General features: G+C 39.0%; 1 protein-coding gene across 4 annotated transcripts in view; it reads left to right on the plus strand.

Annotated features, from left to right (window-relative positions):
* The window catches only part of cdk18 (cyclin dependent kinase 18), a 57,999-nt gene that overhangs the window by 11,744 nt on the left and 26,289 nt on the right, over positions 1-19,966 (plus strand). For 3 of the 4 annotated variants that reach the window (XM_031730303.2, XM_039612429.1, XM_039612428.1), the window contains 2 exons: positions 12,193-12,328; positions 17,575-17,711. In XM_031730303.2, coding sequence (XP_031586163.1) covers positions 12,211-12,328; positions 17,575-17,711 — 255 coding nt within the window. In that variant the 5' untranslated portion in view covers positions 12,193-12,210. Of the gene's footprint in view, positions 1-10,967; positions 12,005-12,192; positions 12,329-17,574; positions 17,712-19,966 lie in introns of those variants that run through there. The other variant, XM_031730293.2, reaches the window with a different exon arrangement.

Here is a 19,966-nt window from a genome sequence, read left to right on the forward strand (position 1 = left end):
ATTTAACTGTGTGGTAGACTCTCTTACTCATTACCAAAGTAAAGATTTACATAAGGGTACTTTTTAATTTTTTTTTGTCTTAGTATCTATGATGTAATGTGAGCCTTTGATCACACAGTGAGTTATTAATACAGCTTTAATCTTGTGAAACTTTGAGCATTAAAGTAATTTATTTCTAAGGGAAAAAGTCTTTCAAACCTTTTTTGTAGATCCCAGTGGTGTGGATCAGTGAATCGATGTCTTATTCGTGCCAGCATGCAGCTTGATGTCATCCATGTAGAGGAGGTGACTAGTGACTGCTCCATTCGTTTGCCACCTAATTATATAATTGTCATAAATTTGCTAATTCTTAACACTTTTTAATGAGCACTAAATCACTGTGTCTTTTACTTTTCACAATAATTAGTAAATACAACAAAACAGAAGGTTATCATTAGATTAGAGTGTTGAATCTGGGGCTGGGTTTATCACCAATGACTTAGAAAAAACAGCCTCTTCTTAAATGTTAATGCATACTTTACATCACACATTATAATAATTGCTGAACCCTCTGCTTTTTTTTGTGCATAGAAATGATCAACTTTATACATACAGATATAAGAGGCTGCAGGCTATTAGTGTTAACAAGAAGACAAAAATCAGCAGGATTATCCAAAGATAAGAAACCATAACAGAATTAAAGAAATCCTGTCTTTTTGTTTCACCAGTTGCACTTTAGAAGTTTACGTGCTTTCTTTTCCCTTTCATTTTTGCTTTCTGCATCACGGCTATAAGCCATCTCTCTGTCAACCCTACATCCAGAGATCACAGCATGTGCTGGCAGTCTGTTCACCTGTCAGAAACAAGAAACGGCCATGCCAGGTTTCACTGGACAAACACAGCAGTCAGATGATGCAGCAGTCTGAGTAATAGCAGGCTTATGGCCTGCTCTGACGCTACACCGAAGCTGCTTTTTACCAGCCTCTCAGGGTCATTCATTCACTCACTTTCAAAACAAATTGAATGGAGAGATAAAAATATATGTTTGCCTAAGGCTCTATATCTGAATGAGTGCACATGTGAACTCATCCTGTGGTTTGAGTCATAGTGGTATATAGCCATGCCTGTTCTGTTAAATGCAGATGGACTGTTGAATGTGTCATATTTTCTGAGGTCTGTGCTCACTGACCATGAAGCCCATCTAAACAACCCATCAGCTGGCCCCATTCTAAACAAGCGCACACAAAGGGAGTTGTGTATGCCGCGGTTCACTGGGCCATGGGTATATGGCTTTTTGCTGAATCAAACACAACGTCCACTGAACTACTCCAGTGGATCTGATTCTGACCCAAAAGTGCAATATTTTGTTAGCACTCAGCAGCTGAGCCAAGTTACTTGATGCATTTATAAGTGCGTAACTGACAGGGCTACTGTCCGCTTTTGCGATTATCTAAACCACTATAGTGAAAAGCAGATTGTTATTTCCATCCACAGTACTTTATATTTAGCTAAGCCTACACTGGACCTCCCCGTCTTTTCATGTGCAGAAATGGAAAGCCAGACGCAGGGAGAGCAGCAGCAAGACCCCCCAGCACAGAAAAGGACAGGCATCAGTGACAAGTGTCTTCTATCTGCTTGGTTGTGGTGAGGGTGTAACTAACCCTCTGCAGTCCAACTCACCATAAGTGCCAACCCCTAATCATATATTTGGCATACATCAATATATTTCACATTTTGTTTCCCCCAATTATTTACTTTATCGCTTAGAAGAGTAACCATTTTGGCGGTATTAGTGACATTACTTTAACTTGTTTTGGAATGTTGCAACTCTTCCAGTCTCCTCTAACTGTAATGAACTAATCAGAGGTCGGCTGGGACATATTCCCAGGTCACTCTGTGCATGTAAGTCATCATACTGCTTATTTTGCAATCACAATATAAAATTCTCTGTATCCATGGCCAAATCATCATAATAATTTACTCTAATGTTATCCTAATACCTAGAGATATTTTGAAGAATAAACAATATTTCATGCTGTTAATAAAATAACATCAATATACTAATGCCCAATTTGTTTTTAATTGCCAAATCAATATTGGTGTAGAGAGTAGAGCCATTTGTGTCCAAGCGCTTTCTGATTTGCTGTTATTCGGATAGTATGTTTGTTAACAACATGATATCAAAATATAATTTTCAAAGTTTTCAAAGCTGTGGTTTGCTTGGATGTAGAAGGCCAGGCAAAATAATTAAACTAGATTTTTTAAACAGACACTGAGTCATAGTGAGCTCAAACTGCCCAATGATTTTAATCTGAAGCTTAATAAGCAAAAGGATTTAAAAAAACAACAACTCTCTACTTTGCTTTTCTTTCTTTCCTTTTTCCTGATTGATGTGTCTAACATTGCCTCCATGTGTCCATTTCCGCGTGTAATTAGCCATTAGAGAGCATGCAGTCTGTGGCTGAGACTCTGGCACACAAACTGTTTGCTGATCAAGTGGAATGGCAGTAAAGTGGCTCATGGTGTTGTGGGATTCCTAATGCTAACAGAAATGTATTTTAATATTAAAACTCAAATCCATAAAAACATCTAAAAATGGAACGACACATTATTTTATGCATGAAAAGAAATTCTGAATTTTCAGAGCTGAAAACTAATTGATAATACACTAAAGAGACACATGAATATGTATAGCAGGCCAAAATGACCCTCGGGACACCAGGAAATATCCAGTGTCTCCTGGACTAGTGACCAGTGCAGTGAGTGCAGTGGGTTAAGGCTTTGTCTACGTTCACAAAGACTATAATCAGCTAGACTTCCTTATGGCAGAACATGTTCATACAGGTTTCCATCCATCCCCTTCTGCTTATCCTTGTATACCTTCATTTTTTCTTGATTCTGTTTTCTTACTTATCATCCAATGTTTTAGTCAAGATCCTGTTTTTAAATGTTGTCCCATAGAATAGCATCTTAAGTTCATCATATGTATTTACAGTGACAATGTTTATTTTTTTAAACTACCAGATCTCTGGCAGTTTATTGAGGGTGAAGATTTGGATTTTGTTGTGCTGAACAAACACAACTAGGGGGTGCCAGACGTTTCATTAAAAAATACAATAAAAAATTGAATCTAATTGTAGCCTAACCTTAACTTGTCCACAGAGAGACTTGTTAGTGTAGCCTGGCTAAATTAACCAGGCCAGAGCACAGATTATCTTTGGGGTTCTTTTAATCTGAATGATAAAGTAAGCGCTCAGAAGAAAATAAAAAAGGTTGTAAAAATAAAGAAATAAAACGGTTACAGACAGTTCTTATCCAGTAACAGCTTTGTGCACTGGTAACCTACTGCTACTGCAGGTTATTTCCCCAACTTTATCAGCGTCTGGAACTCAAGGATGTCTAGCGTCAATTTGTGACTGATATAAACCCATACAGAAATACAACAAACTTAGCAGTGCAAAAATAACTGTAGTGGCTTCTCCTGCTAAGATACAGAGCCAAGATTAAACAGTTAACAAGGTACATTTTCTCTCTTACCCACAGCGATTATAATACGAGTGTGAACTCAAATACATACAGCGCATTAATCCAGCAGAAAACGGAATACAGATCCCTCTGAGATGAACGGTGAAGTTGGTTGCAGCAACTCCTGGTGCCTTCACTGTTCCACACTTTGCATTTAAAACAGATCACGCAGTGAAAAAACGGCATTGCACACCGACATAACACCAACGCAAGCTAGCACTTCTGTGAATGTCTCCGTAGATCCCCATCATCCCTTGCGCTCCGAGAGGTACCCCAAAAGAAACAGCGCCCTCCAGTGGCATGTCCCATAATATTGACCTTCCACCTGGCTACATTAGTGTTAAGAGGTTAAAAATAAAGTCACTGGCATGCTTCTGTCTGCAGTGGAACCGAGGGTGCAATGCTGATTTAGAAAATTTGTGATAGAACAAATTAAGGTTACGTGAGTGACGTGTGTGAAAGAAGCCCTCATCCAGATGCATGAGAGGGGGGAGGGTTGATGGAGAAAGACAAAGAGAGATCAAAGAGGTGAGTGGGTGCTGTAGCAACGTGAAGTGTCCAGGCAGGATCACAGTGAGGGGAAAACTGAGATATGCTGGCACCTTGCTTTGAGCAGATGCACTTATGAGATCAAGCGTGTGTGTGTGTGTGTGTGTGTGTGTGTGTGTGTGTGTGTGTGTGTGTGTGTGTGTGTGTGGTCAGACAGTATCACACAACTACAACCACAAAGACCAGCTTCCTCCCTTTGATGGAGTAACTCTGAGTGTGATGCCAGATTCTGCTGATTGGATGCAACCATCCAGGACCTAAATCTGCACTCTTCTCCAAACAGAGGACTCTGTTGTCTGTAAGATAAGTAGAACACACCGCTGGTCTGACAGAAAAACACACAAACACTGTCCACTGCAATCAGGAACTTTCTCCGTCACAACCTATGCAATTACGTTGTTCAAGAGGGCAAATGAGGGAACAGAGAGAATAAAGGGAGGCTTTCAATCAGATGTTTTTCAAAGTCCTGTGTGGAAAATGAAACTTTTGATTTTCTTTCGGAGCGCAAAAGGGCAAGATCAACTGATATTATCTTTGTGTGGACACTGCAAACAGAAAACATGTTGTGGCTGATTGGCACTCTGTGTGAATAGAGTTGGAGGTGGGAAACTACAGATGAACAGATCTGTGGTTAAAATCTGAGGTTTCAGAGACTATTTCCACTTTGCTCTCTGTGTAAACTTTGGAAATTAAGTCATTTCAGATATGCATAATACTGTACATGGGGTTTCAATTGCGCTGACCCAAAGTTGCCATTAAATCTTACTGAAATTTAGACAAAGTAATTTGGAGAAATAACTGAAGAGCAATAAAGTTTACAAATGTCATTTTAATACTCTGGGCAGTGTTGTGGTTAGCACTTGAATCCGCAGGGTTCTGGATTCACACTTCTTGGTCATCTGGGGCCTTTCTGTGTGGGGCTTGCATGTTTTCCCTGTATTTTTGTGGTTTTGTGAATGTCAGTGTGTGGTTGTCTTTCTCTCTGACCTTAGCTTGGCGTGCCCAGCATATTAAGTGCTGTGTCAAACCAAGTAGTGTTAAGTGGATTTTAAAGTCCTCCAACACTAATGCATACTTACTAACCTCACTCCGTGAAGGAGCAGCACCTGGTTTGTTTCTGGTATGGAGGAAACAATCACTTCCAAAACTTAGTTTTTTATTATTTCAGTGGAAAAGGAATGGTTTTAATGGAAACTTTGTACATGACTTTCTACATCTGTACATTTAACCCTCAATATTGAATTTTTCCCTCTATAGCATACCAAAAATGTTTTTGTAACCGAAGTAATGCCAAAACAGATGTCAGAGACTTAGTTTGAAGGGTTAGAAGCTTCTGAAACTAAGCTTGTTTAGTGTGTTGCTGAAATGCAACTCTAACATCAGTTCTAAGTAGTTCACTGGGTGATCTGGTGGATTTAAACCCTCTGGGTCTAAGTCATAATCCTGCCCCTGTGATGGACTGGCAAACTATCCAGGCTGTACCTTGATCTATGCCACAGTTGTCAAACTCCAGTCCTCAAGGGCCGGTGTCCTGAAACTTTTCAGTGTGTCCCTGCTGCAACACACCTGAATACATTTAGTAGGTCATTAGCAAGACTCTATAGAACCGGACTGCATGCAGAGGTGACAATTCACCCATTTGATTCATGTTACAGCAGCTCATGAGTGAATGAACATGGTGCAATGAAAGTATTTTTAGAATTACATTTTTCCAACACGTACATTTACTTAGATTTACTTGAGAAGGGTCAGAGGTTCCCACCTCAGGATGCAATCATGTCATCTGGCCTTCGAGGACTATAGTTTGACACCTGTGCCGTATGGCATCTGGTTGTCTGGACACACTGTGAAATAATCGGCAAAGACTGGTATGTAAAAAATATTTTAGTGCCGGTGGCAGAGTTAGGGGTTAGGAGGTTTAAGAATTAAAACTGGAAACAATTCTCTTCAATGATGCTGAAAAGATAAAAAAAAAAAATCACCTCCTCAATCTCCTTAGAAAGAACAACAGCTCAGCCAGTAGGCCAGTGCTGATGTAACACGAGGAAGTTTTTGTATTGCTGTTTTTTGGGGTTTTTTTTTTTTTGCTTTGTTTTAGATCACTTGACTTCAGTTTTAGACCACAGACTGCGCTACAATGTTCCTTTGTGTATCTCAGCTCCTGGATAAAGTGCATCGGAGGTACTCCTTGTCTGTGCAGAGTTTCATACCCTGCTGATACACTGGGGAATTCAGCCTTCACACAGGCAGCCCCACAAATCCTCATGGGGAAAAACATTTGCCACAACTACAAACAAAGCAACACTTCAGTCAGCCTGCTGGTATTGATTTCTGTCTTCTCAGTAAGCCTCTTTCCGCCTCCATTCTCAACTCGTTAATCTGCTTTCTATCTGATGGCTTTTATTATTCCAGCTTCCCAAATTTAGAACTATTGTGCATTCCAACAATAAATGCCTCAGTTGTCAGGTTTCATTGTTTATTCTAGTCTCTGGGGTTATGGGATTATTATGGGCATATTATGGACATTGCTTTAAATAATTGCAGCAAAGATATTTACTGGAAGTCAGAACAAGTGCAATTTTACTGATTCATTTAACTTAATCTAATGCATATATAAAATGTGAAATGTCAGCTGCTCATTTGACTTGATACTATCAGGTCTTTAAAAAAGGTGATCTTTAGTTCTTCTTGCACTACTATGACAGTGCCGTTGCGATTTATGCCTCCAAGAGTGAGATTCCCTTTACAACGAGGCTTCACGTGAGCTGAATTTGATTTCTAAAGGCTTCCCCTTTTAGAAAATTAGAAATCCTCTCTTTCTCTGCACTGATCCGGGGATTATTTGCTTCCACCATCTTCTTGTGAGCGGCTTCCTCTCCTCTCATTCACTGTTCAATTTATGGCTGCCACCTACACGTCTTTGGTTCTGAGAATGCATTCATTATCTTCTCCCAACCCCCTGGCCTGTATTCATATTTCATACCTTTAAATGATTTTTATAACAGATTAAAGCACCAAACCAGTTATACACTATAATTTGTAGAGCTGAAAAATAACTAAATACATAAACATATACACAGTATGTGGTAATTGTTCCCTGGTTGTTGAAATGAGAATCAGCTGGACACAAGCTTACTGGCAGGGCTGGGGATATTGTCTCATAACTATTGCTGTCTGGCCAAAGCCATCGAAGGAATCCTAAATAATCAAAGGAAAACAGTTAAAGCAAATTTTAATAAGTCAGCTTTTGATTTTCTTCCAGACTCCAGTCTCCTTTTGCATGAAGATCCAGATTCCTGTTGCTAAAATGAGAATCGGACCTCAGCCAATGTACTTATAAATCTTCTTATATTTCCTGTTTAAGAGAAGAAGAAAACCTATTGGCTTCTATATTACAGTGTCAGACTTTTAAATCACCAAATATCCGTAACATTCTTAATAACCCTGTATCCTTTGGGTTATGAGTACACTACAAAAAATATTATGTATGTATCAAAATTTGTTTGACAGTTCCATTGATACATTCTGGATGTCTGATGACAGCATGAATTAAACTTCTTCCGCTATTAAGTTTCAAGAGATTATGGATATCTGCCACATACACAAAACCTAATATTAGATGAATGCAATGTTGAAATTAGGCTCATATCAAACTTTTCCATTTAATAATATTTAATCAGCTACAAAAACCCATCAAGATTAGGAACAAGTGTGTGCACACCTGTTTCTAATGTTTCTCTCTGAGTCATCACAATGCTAACATTATTCATGCTAATCTCATTAGTCTGCAGTGCCACTGCTATCAAAAGTATCAGTCACAATATTGACTAAGCAGTGTGTGTTGTCTTACCTTGAAGCAGGATTTCAAAGGTTATTCACCACCTTCAGTGTTTCCCCTGGATTGACCAGTTTGGAAGGGGGAGGTGGTTTGTAGTGGCAACATCACCGAGTCCAGCAATGACACTTTTCCCTCAGAGACTATTGTGGAGACCATTTAGAACTCAGAAGGTGCACTGACTTTGTCATACTGACTGCTCCGGTGCCTCCTGCTTTATAATTCCTTGGAATGTTGTGGAAAATTCTGGAAATGACCATTGTCGTACTACTGCCTTTACCTTTACTGGGAAAGGATCAAGAAAATAACTGAAATTAAAATGTTGTTTTTAGCTCTGTGTGCATATTTGTGAATAATTAATCTAACTTCACTTACAGGAAATGTGTGTATGAATCATTTCTGTGAGTGAAATTTTTAATTCCATTTCCAGATCTCCACATACAAGTCTAGATTTTTCTCCTCAAGGTTTTGTGGCCAGCTTTGTGTTAACATGTTTGAAATACTAAGAGTGATTTGATGTCCTGTTTGCAGCAGTGAGCTGTTGTGTGGGATTGGGCACAGTCCGTACTTTACCATCATGTTCTTGTCCTTTTGCACAAAAAAGTCAAAGCAATTTCAGAAAAGACGTCCTTTCTGAAAGCTGCAGAAGTTTTAACTAAAAGTGCTCTCACGCTAGAGTGATCTGAATGCAGTTTGTACACTGCCTCCTGATTGTCAGCTATTGAAAGACACTGTATGGGCATGCTTTAATTTAAACCTAAAATGTTACCCACCTTACCCAGAGACTAACTAAAAATATTCAATCTTAGCAAAGAGTGAAATCTGCTCAACAATGTCATTAGTAGCAAAATGCTAAACATAAGATATCATGGCTCAAAATATCAGATGTTCTAGTTTTTTGGAAGAATAAAACAAGATAACATAAAATAAATCTTCCTAGAAAAAAAGAGTGCTGCTGGAGTGTGTCATGACTTTTAGATTGCTGCTATTTTCTGTGTGCGTCTTTGTTGTTTTTGCTTTCAGTCTTTGTTTCTCTGTCACCTCATGTCTTTCCTGCTCCTTTGTTCTGTTTTCTTCCCGTGTCTCCAGCCTTGTTGTTTTCACTGTATATGGCAAATAGACTGGTATTTACATAGCACTTTTCTGGCTGTAATGACCATGAGCCACATTCATAAAACATTCATTTCAAATACTTTATCTGTTTTGCTCACACTCTCTCACACTGGAAATTAAGAGCTCAGTATCTTGCAGACTGAACCATACAACCTCCAGTTTGCAGATGAACAGTTCTGCCTCCAGAGCCACATCCCTGTGCTTTTCCCAGTCTTTTTGCTTTTCCTGGAATTGGATGTTTGTGGTCCTGCATCAGATCTTTGTTCATTATACCTCCCTCCTGATCTACATCTGTGTCCTCTTTTAAACTCTAATGTCATGGTAAAGGGAGATGAGTAGTTTGATTAGGTTTCTCAATCATGCTTTTATCTATTAAAAAACTTTTGTGATTGTTAAGGAGGGCAAATTCTGGGTAACAGATTCATATCAGGAGTTTGACATTTTCTGCAGTTACAAAAGATCTTTGTGAAACCAGGCTCACTAATCATGAATAGCTAACATGTTCGCTTCTTGGAAAATTAAACTATTTCCCACTGATTACATGTGAATTGTGTTGTTTGGCACCAAAATAACTCCTGATATTCATCCTGCATTTTTGGTGCAGATGTTTAGCGAGGTAAAGGTGCAGCTGCTGTATTTCCCAGAGAGATAAAAGAATATCTGATCATTTTATGATGGAGAAAGATGTCATGTAGGAATGCAGGAATTATTTTTGAACGTAAGGACTGCTCCATGACATTTGATAAACTGGACATTTAAAGCCTACATGTAATGTTCTTTGTCATGTTAGAGTTTAACAGAGCCTAGATGATTTGGTGCTGTTTTTTCTTTTTCTTTTTTCTTTTTGGAAATCTCTTCCAAACAAATTTGTAAAAAAAAAAAAAAAAAAAAGGTATACTAACTTGAGCATGAAAATATTAGGCAGTTTCATGTTAATCAAATCAAGCTGATTTAAGCTGTTGTTGATCTACAGAACTCATTGAAAGTCAACCATCACAGATGCAACAGCATCTGTGTATATCTTGTTAAATTCTCTTGGCTAAATCAATAAAGAGCAGTGAATCTCAGATAAGACAGCACAACTTCTCATCCCAGTCTATACACATAAATCTTAACCTATTTTTAATGGACCTGATTGGACATAACAACCATCTACAATGTAAGAAACAGCAAATACAGCTGGATGTTTTAATTCCCTGTTTCCTGCTTTTCTTCTACAAAATAGGTGTTCAAATTGAGCACATTCAGAAGAATTTGAATTTAACTTGAAATAAAGTTTGTATTCCCCTGTACAAAGTGATTTATTTTATGTTATATATTAATATGATATGTTGTACAGTTTCCTTTGCAAAAATTATCTGGTAGAAATGTCCTTCAACAATGTGCTTTTTACTTTTACTCTTTTACAACCTGCACTTTTTCATTGCAAATAAGTTAAATCTTCTACTTCAGCTTTTACCAGAGTTTGTTGTCTCTTTAAGTCAAAATGTTTGTACGTTTGCCACTGCAAAAGTCACCAGATACAGATGAAGTGGTGATGACTCCATCTCAAAACCTTCAAATGAAAGATTTTGAGTGCAGCAGGCTTTCCTTTTACTTTTGTTCTGCACCTTTTCCCTGGATGTGTTGTTGGGCCCAGGCAACAAAATAACGGTTATGTCTATACACTAATGCTACTCGGTAAATAAAAGTGAAACTTTTCTTGATGTTGAAGGATTACAGTAGAGCAATACAATACTGTGCACTGAGAAATGATGCTAAAAACGTATACAGCAGACTATATTGTGCCAGGGATGGATCCTGGCCACGTCATTGTGCTAACCATCTGAGGTCTAAACCATAATAAGTCCCAACCCTAACCCTAAACAATATTTTTGTGAAGGCAAAACTAACTTTTTGGAGATATTTTTCTTTTCTTTTAGATAGTGTGATCGTTTAATATGTTCCTTAATTACCAGAGACTTGGAGAACAATTGAATAAAAGCAAAAAGGGACATATTCTGATTCACTAGGGGGACAGTGCTGTCAAAGATGATAACATAAACCTCGGGGCTAAGACTCGGGAGTGAGAACAGGTTGCACTGTACATTAAAATCCATATATTCAAATATTTGGTAGTGGGCTGGAAGATTGCGCCTGCTACTGGCATAGTTCTTAATAACAGAGAATATTGTCTCCTAACCCTCTTAAGACTTCTGCGTCACCAACAACCTCAAACCTGGCTCCAAACCCTAACCTTGACCCTTTTCTAGAAAAATGTAAATAGTTTTTGAAATGTTTCAGTTATATATTCTGATAACACAGGGTTGGCGTAATCACACATGACAACTTCCCTTACATTATCCCTTACATTATATATCCCTGTATGAACAAGCACAATATTTTATTTGGTGCATTCATACATATTTTTACATTTTCTTGACTGGGCTAGGCCGCCGTCTGACCTGCACTGTGTGAGAACGCAAGTTCTCTTAGTACCTACGAAAATTTCTCTGAGATAGCCATACTGTTATGAGCGAAGGCTCAGAGTACTGGTTGTATTTCACCCCATCACACACATCTCTTAGCTTTTTGCAGTAATGAGCAAAAGCACATATACATATATGCTATATGTGGAAATCTTAAACAGTAAAGAAATGGTGGCGACCCTATGATACCAGTCTGTGCAACACACAGACCACAGGAAGAGAGGAGGATCAAAAAAACAAGACCAACAAAGTGAAAACTAACTGTTAGGGCAGGATTCAGCTGTGTAACCTACTGAGAGAGAGAGTATATTGATCAGCTGCTTTCCTGCTGCTTTCTGCCTCATTATCAGACAACACAGATAACTTTATTTGGTCAAGCTGCACATGAAGATCAATCAGAGCTGTACAACATACCCTGCAGCCTGTGCCATGTAGACAGTGTACCAAGGAGGATTAACACTTGGTTACTTGTATTGATGCTGTCCTCTTTTTTTTCTTTTTTTTAACATCAATCATTCTTTTTGCCTGGATGGAGGTATGTGTTTACGGCCGTGTTTTAGTTAGCAAGGTCATGCAAAGCCACCTAACACAAAAAGAACGAAGGAAAAAATCTCTCCAAGTAATAGTTTGCATTCAAAATGATTGACTACTAAGTGTAGTTTGCATGGCTTTATTACACCTTAAAGGTTTTTGTGAAATCTCTCTCTGCTTGTCTTCTCCTAGAGTCAACTACTCAGCATCATGAACAAGATGAAGAACTTTAAGAGACGTTTCTCTTTGTCGGTTCCTCGGACTGAGACGATTGAAGAAAATGAGTTCACTGAGCAGATCAACCAGCTCAACATACGGCACACTCAGGGTAAGAACACCTTTCCCCCTCAAATCACCAGCATTGTCTAAGATTACTACAATTATCTGTTCAATTTTGAGATTTCACAGATTATGAAATCCATTGCTGTTGCCAGGCAAAAATTTTAACATCAAATAACTCTTCAAAACTCACTACGATGCTCGATTTGTCGTAACATCCACCGGGCCACTGGTAACCCACATAGTGTCATATGATGTGGAATTGAGCACCCAAAGGACGAGTTGTGGGACAGAGTTCATAAAGAAAAAGACAAACATTTATTCAGGTGTACCAGAGAAGTCCAAGTGGCAACTGATAAGCAAAGTTCGTAAGTCCAAACTAAGAGAGGAAGGACTGAAAATCAACAGCACAACAGAGAACTGAGGGGAGACCGAGGGTATAAATATACAGTAGGCAATCAGGGAGAGTGACAAAGCACAGATGCAAATAACCAGTAATTAAGAAAAAGACAAGGGGAAGTAAACTTAAATATACATATATCATTCAGTTTAGTTGCTTCACTTAACAACTTTCTATGCATTGTTTTGATTTAACTGCCAATTCAAAGATGTCCACTCTCGTCAACATCTTTAACTGTTGAATGTGTGATTTCTCAGAGTATTCAGAGGCCGAACGAGCCATTTTACAAACAATAAAGCGCCGGTTAATTAAAAGCATTCAAATCCATTCACATTCCCAACCCATGAGCTCTTCTACCTCTTTGCATCTTTGGTCTCCATGTGAGCATGAATGGCTTGTGTCTAATAATAGAGCACAAACTGCAATACCGCTCTGGGTTTTAATACAAAAGCCTTCCTTCCTTCCGTGTCTGTAGCAGACCCTCACAGATTAACTGGGGGTTTTCCGGCTATGACTGGTACCACCACCAAGTCGGAGCCAGAGGATCAGCAGGCTTCAAAGGGGAATAAGGGTTATAGTGGGATAAATTGGGGTAGATAATACCAGGGAGCTGAATGCATTCACAAGTAGATCTTTGAGTGCCTGTGCTTGATTATGTAAACCACGTCTGATACTGAGAGATGGAATAACAGTGCAGAGTGTATAAAATGCATCTGATTTAAACTTTCATCTCAATTTCCAGCCATTTATTCCCAGGTTCAATTCAATTCAATTTTATTTGCACAGCACCTACTGCTACAGTGCTATTTTGACGATTCAGTATTATTATGACGTGTTATTATAAGATACATTAGGCTTTCGTGTGTACTACCACATAAGTAATCAAAATGAGGCATCTAAAGTGCTTGCCTCCTATGTAAATATTACAGTTAAATGAGGATGTTATTCAGCTGTCTAACGGAGTAGCAGCTGGCTATGTAGTCTTACTCCCCTAGAGTCCATCAGTCTGCATTACTGTCTGCTACTGAAGGTCAGGAGAGAGGTAAGCAGACAAACCCAGCTACCTCCTGATATTTACAGTCCACTCGTAGCTCTTACTGATCATTTCTCTTTTTTGTTTTGCTCTGTTCCATCTGAAGCGTGTAGGATTATATCATGCCCCATAGTGTAGCAGACTTGAATAAAAAAACATCTTGCATTTTATTCAGGATATAAGCATCACATGGAAAAATCATGTGATGCCTTAACATTTTATTATTGCTGTTCGCCAAAATTTGTGTGGTGATGAAAAAAGTTTGGTCGGCATCAGCAAACATGGTTTTTGGGATTAAATTCAACCCAGAATTGTTTCTCATGCAGCAAAATAAGTAGACTACCATACTACATCAAAAGTTTGGACACACCTTCACATTTTTCTTCTTTGTTTCTTCTTTATTTTCATCACTATTTACATTGTAGATTCTCACTGAAGTGAAACTTTGAATGAAAAGATACAGAATTATGCAGTAAACAAAGTGTGAAATAACTCAAAACCTGTTTTAGATTTCAGATTCTTTAAAACAGCCACCCTTAGCTTTGATTCCTGCTTTGCAGAATCTTGGCATTCTCTCGATGAACTTCATGAGGTCATCACCTGAAATGGTTTTCCAACAATCTTGAAGGAGTTCCCAGAGATGCTGAGCTCTTGTTGGCTCTTTTGCCTTCACTCTGCACTCCATCTCATCCTAAACCATCTCCATTGGGTTTAGGTCAGGTGACTGTGGAGGCCAGGCCATCTGGTGCAGCACTCCATCACTCTCCTTCTTAGTCTTCCATTCAGTGTGCCTTCAGTTTTGAATAAATCCCCAACAGTATCACCAGCAAAGCACCCCACACCATCACACCTCCTCCTCCATGCTTCACATTGGGAACCATGCATGTAGAGACCATCCGTTCACCTTTTCTGCGTCGCACAAAGGTGTGGTGGAACCAAAGATGTCAAACTTGGACTCATCAGACCAAAGCACAGATTTCCACTGGTTTAATGTCCACTCCTTGTGTTTCTTGGCCCAAACAAATCTCTTCTGCTTGTTGCTTTTCCTTAGTCGTGGTTCCTTAGCAGCTATTTGACCATAAAGGCCTGATTCACACAGAAGCTGAGGCTGGTGACTCGGATGACTTTATCCTCAGCAGCAGAGCTGACTCTTGGTCTTCCTTTCCTGGGGCGGTCCTCATGTGAGTCCGTTTCATCGTAGTACTTGATGGTTTTTGCGACTGCATTTGGGGACGCATTCAGTTTTTAGAAATTTTCCAGACTGACCTGACAGTAATGACGGACTGTCGTTTCTCTTTACTTAGCTGATTGGTTCTTGCCATAATATGAATTCTAACAGTTGTCAAATAAGGCTGTCAGCTGTGTACCAACCTGACTTCTGGACAATACAACTGATGCTCCCAAACCCATTAAGAAGGCAAAGAATTCCTCAAATGAACCCTGATAATGCACACCTGGGAAGGGAAAGCCATTTCAGGTGACTACATCATGAAGCTCATCGAGAGAAGGCCAACGGTTTGGAGCACTGTCAACAAAGCAAAGGGTGGCTACTTTCAAGAATCTAAAATATAAGACATATTTAGAGTTATTGATCAATTTTTTCTTTGCTACATAATTCCATATATCTTGCTTCATATATTTGATGACTGTATCTATAAAGAAAACCCATTAAATGAAAAGGTGTGTCCAAACTTTTGACTGGCAGTGTATAAGTGGTCAAATAATTCATGCAAACTCCCACACATGAGCTGGCAATGTACGTGTCTATTTTTAAAATACAATCAATTACATGACTAACTGAATGATTTTACAGACCTGTGGCAACAGGACTGAAAACACCTGATGAAAAATTACTTATACATATAGACCTATACTACAGGACAGTGTAGTATATGTTGTATAATGTATGTTGTTTTGGTAAATTGTCTCTATCATTGTAGTAATACTATTGTACTTTGTCATAAAGATGTAAATAAAGGCTCAACTTATAAGATCCCACTACCCAAACTATAATAGTTTTAAAGTAGTGTATCCTGTCAAATAATTGGTTTCTATTACATGTTTAAATAAAACATTGGAGCATCACACAGAGACGATTACAATCCCTGATCATGGAGTACAATCAGCTCATCAGCCTATAGGTTCATGCGCACATGAACAAAAACACACATTTTCAGTATTGTTTTCAGTCATTATAAAATTAATTATATTACATTGCAGGAATATTTTTTTTGTTTTCATGAAACTACGTGAGAGTGATTTTGTTTTAATGGGTAATTTAAAGCCGCTTTGCTGAATATGCTTTTGTATGAGTGTGATATTTAAATGTCAAGTGTTTTCCCTTAAGGAGCTATACCAGATCAGAAATTCTTCTCAGTCAATTGTCTGTGCAGACGACGTGCAACACTGATGAAAAGCAAAGCAAATAATCTAACATGTCCAAGTCAGTACTGAAGGTATTTCTTTCCCCGCTCATTTGTTCCTATTTCAGCCTCTCACTATGAGCACAGTTTGAGATGGAAATGCTACAAAAACATCATGTGGCGTACCATATTGGATTGTCCTTTTTCTAACAAGATTTCTAGCAGGCATCCATCCATATTTCACAGCGATGTGACACTTTGTTAGCGTGTGTTCATATCAGTGTCACCTTCACTGACCCTAATTAGCATCAAGAGATCAGAGGAGTGCTGTAGCTGTGATATTCAAATGACTAGCAAACAGGTTGTCATTTCATCCCCCCGGCCCATTTAGACAGTCACTGAATACAACGCATAGCATGGCTTGTTAAAAGGCTCTCTGCGGTGCTGTTAAAATGTCGCATCAAACTCAACCGGGCATGCTCAAATCTGAGCACTGCTCCTGCCTTTAGTTTTGCTTTATCTTTTTAATTTCACTTATTTATCTATATATATACATATGAGCTGGGTGTGTGTAGGCAGGTTGAGAAAGGCCATAGTTACACAGTAAATGTTTAGCATGTATACATATAAATATGAGTGTGTCTGCTGTGCGGAAGCTAAGAAGAAACCTACTGTCTGAGACCTCCTCCTTAACACCGAGACCTGCTTCCCTTGTTAACCAATATCCCCATGGAAACAGGGGTGCTTTGTATTTTAATGCACATACACATGCCTGGAGGCTGCAGATGAGATGAAGCTTATGGACAGTGAGGAGCTACTACCCCTGTGCTGTCACAGCTGTCAATCAAATCAGGTCAACATTCAAATTTTAAGTCTCAGCAAAATGGTTGTAAAAAATAAAAAAGTCACACACACAAAGGGAAGACGAAATAGCCATAAAATCGAATACTCTTGTTCCACCCTGTAAACTTGGCGTTTAGTTGGGCATTTTAAAACCGGCCTTATTTCACATAAACATTTAAATTACATAAGCAGAGTTTTAAATATAAAGAAGAAGGCAATTTTCTTGGGAAAAACACAGATTTGTGCACACGTGGATATCAGGGTCAGATGTACAGCTTTGAAGTCGGACTTAATTACATGGGTTGGGGATGGAGTTTTTCCCTTGATATTGAAAGTCAGCTGTAGTTCTGTGATTAAAGGACCATCTCTGCAGAGACTAACTGCCGGAAACCCAAACTGAATTAGTGCTTAAACTTAATGAGTGCCGACGCTTTCATACAGGAGCCAAGGTGCCAGTCGCTGACTGTTCTGTCGACTTTAAAAATTAAAAACTTTAAAATTCACATGATATGTTTTCACAGTCACCAGATTTTAACCCAACTAAATTATGTTCATCTCTCCAGAAAATTTCTCTGAGAACGTATCCCACTGAGATCTTAAGCTGTTTCAAAGTTTTCGGTACCCCACCACCGTTGATTATGTTTCCCCTCTGTCAGGCCTGACTCCAGACAGACTGGGTCCTCCATCTCATGATGCCAGCCCAGTGAGCCCTGAACCAACCACTCCAGGAGCACAGTCTCCATCCCACCTACACTACCACAGCAAGGCCCAGCACAGACGCTTCTCCATGGAGGTAAGTAAAAACTCAAATTGCAACTTAAGAAAATAGTAGCTAAATCTAATTTATTTTGGTTTAATTTTTAGTGTAGTTAAAGTTTTAAAAGAAAAATGTAAAAGACTGGAAAAATGGGAAATGGGTTTAGTGATTTAATGAAACATGGAAAAGCAGTATGAAATAATAGAATTTGAACAATTCTAAGTCAAGTCAAGTCGACCTTTATTCTGCAGCACTACCTAAACTCTCTTAGGAAAGCTTTCTTCTGGTTTCTTTAAGTCGTCTTCTGGGATAGTTTCAAAATTCTTCTTTCAGTGTTGCCCGTCTCTTGTTGTTTTATTTGTCAAGATGATCCCACACTGCTTTTTTTTTTCTGTGTATTATTGTAGGGTCTACCTTAGAATATAAAGCGCCTTGAGGCGACTGTTGTTGTGATTTGGCGCTCCATAAATAAAATTGAATTGAATTGCTTCGGTAATGTTGAGGTCTGAGTTCTGTGGAGGCCAGTCCATCACAGATGGTATATTCCAATGTCTTTTTTTCTATCCAGATATGGTTTTGATGTATTGGCAATGTACTTAGAATCTCTCACTCTTAATTTTGACAAGAAAACTTTCTCCTTACATACTGAAGACTGACTGACTGAACCAAAATGTTCTCAGTTATCTCACTTAGTAAGAGCTAATTAAGAGTTAATTATTAATTGAATAAATAAAGGAATAAACTGCTAAACAATAAAGTTTAGCAGTTTGAACATTAGATATCTTGTCTCTGTAGTGTATTCAATTGAAAATAGGTTGAAAGGGATGTGCAAATCATTGTATTCTGTTTTTATTCACATTTTACACAACGTCCCAACTTCATTGGAACTGGGGTTGTTGGTGGGCTCACCTTAATATGCAGCTTGGGGTATATATAACTAACCTGGCTTCAGTTTGGAGTGAGAGGTGGCAGGTAGAGATTCTTGTATCGCTCTGGCGCACTACCTATAGGTTGAGATTGTTCCCATCTTTAATACGAGTGACTGGAGAGTGTGCTCAGATATGAGGGGATCGCACTACTCACCCTCCCTGGGAAGGTCTAAGCCAGGGTACTGATAAAGAGTCCATCTGTCGAACATCAGGTGTTTTCCCAACCTGTCTACAGATATTTTTTGAAGTTGGAGAAGGCATTTGACAAGTCCACTGCGAGATTCTTTGAGCGGTGCTTCAGGATTATGATGTGGATACTGTACCAGTCAGATGCAATGAAGGGAGAGCTGAGCTTTAAAGCAAAGTTGTTGATTTACTAGTCAGTCTATGTCCCTACCCTGGTCATTGGTCAAGAGCCCAATGGGGCATGTCCTACCAGAAAAGGGTCCCAAGACTACAAGACTATGTCTTTCTGCTGGCCTGGGAATGTCTCAGTGTTTCTTAGGATGAGCTGTCTGTGTGACCCTCTCCCAGATAATCGGAAAACAGGTGGATTAATGCATGAACATATCCTCCACGAGGTAGAAAAACCTTGTTCTTGAATTAAAACATCTAAAGACTGCTGACTCTAATACACAGAATTCCTGAAACGTAATTGTCTGGGTCATTATGTGTTTACTGTCAGTGAAAACAAGTCGGACAAGGCTTTCAGGACATAAGGAATTAATTTCAAACAATGACAAAGTAACATAATTACCCTGGTTTACATAATGTCAAAGGAAAGTAATGATTAAAACTGCACTGCGCCTCCACTGATTTGGCACATCCCTCACAACATTTCTGAAGTGTGGAGCTTTAAACATGCATAGTCAGACCATAAGGTTTTATATTCTGCTTTATAAGGAGAACAAGTGGTTTTATTTGTATGTATAGAGGAAAGAGATATTGTTCCTTCAGTGGTCACATAATATAGTAAACTGTAGTTACAGCAACAGTGAAAAAGCTGAAAACTTACGTGCCACCACAGAGAAAAATAAGCAGACTGTCTCTACAAAAAAGATGTATTGTGGGATAAACAATAAATAAACCATCCATCCATCCATTCGCTTCCGCTTATCCTTTCCAGGGTCGCGGGGGGCGCTGGAGCCTATCCCAGCTGTCATAGGGCGAGAGGCGGGGTACACCCTGGACAGGTCGCCAGTCTGTCGCAGGGCCAACACACAGGGACAGACAACCATTCACGCTCACATTCACTCACACATTCATACCTAGTGACAATTTGGATTATCCAATTAACCTATCCCCTCAAACTGCATGTATAAATATAAATAAACCAGTGCAGTGGAATTATAAGGCATGCTG

The sequence above is a fragment of the Oreochromis aureus genome, linkage group 5 (genome assembly GCF_013358895.1).
Source record: "Oreochromis aureus strain Israel breed Guangdong linkage group 5, ZZ_aureus, whole genome shotgun sequence".
NCBI lineage: Eukaryota > Metazoa > Chordata > Actinopteri > Cichliformes > Cichlidae > Oreochromis > Oreochromis aureus.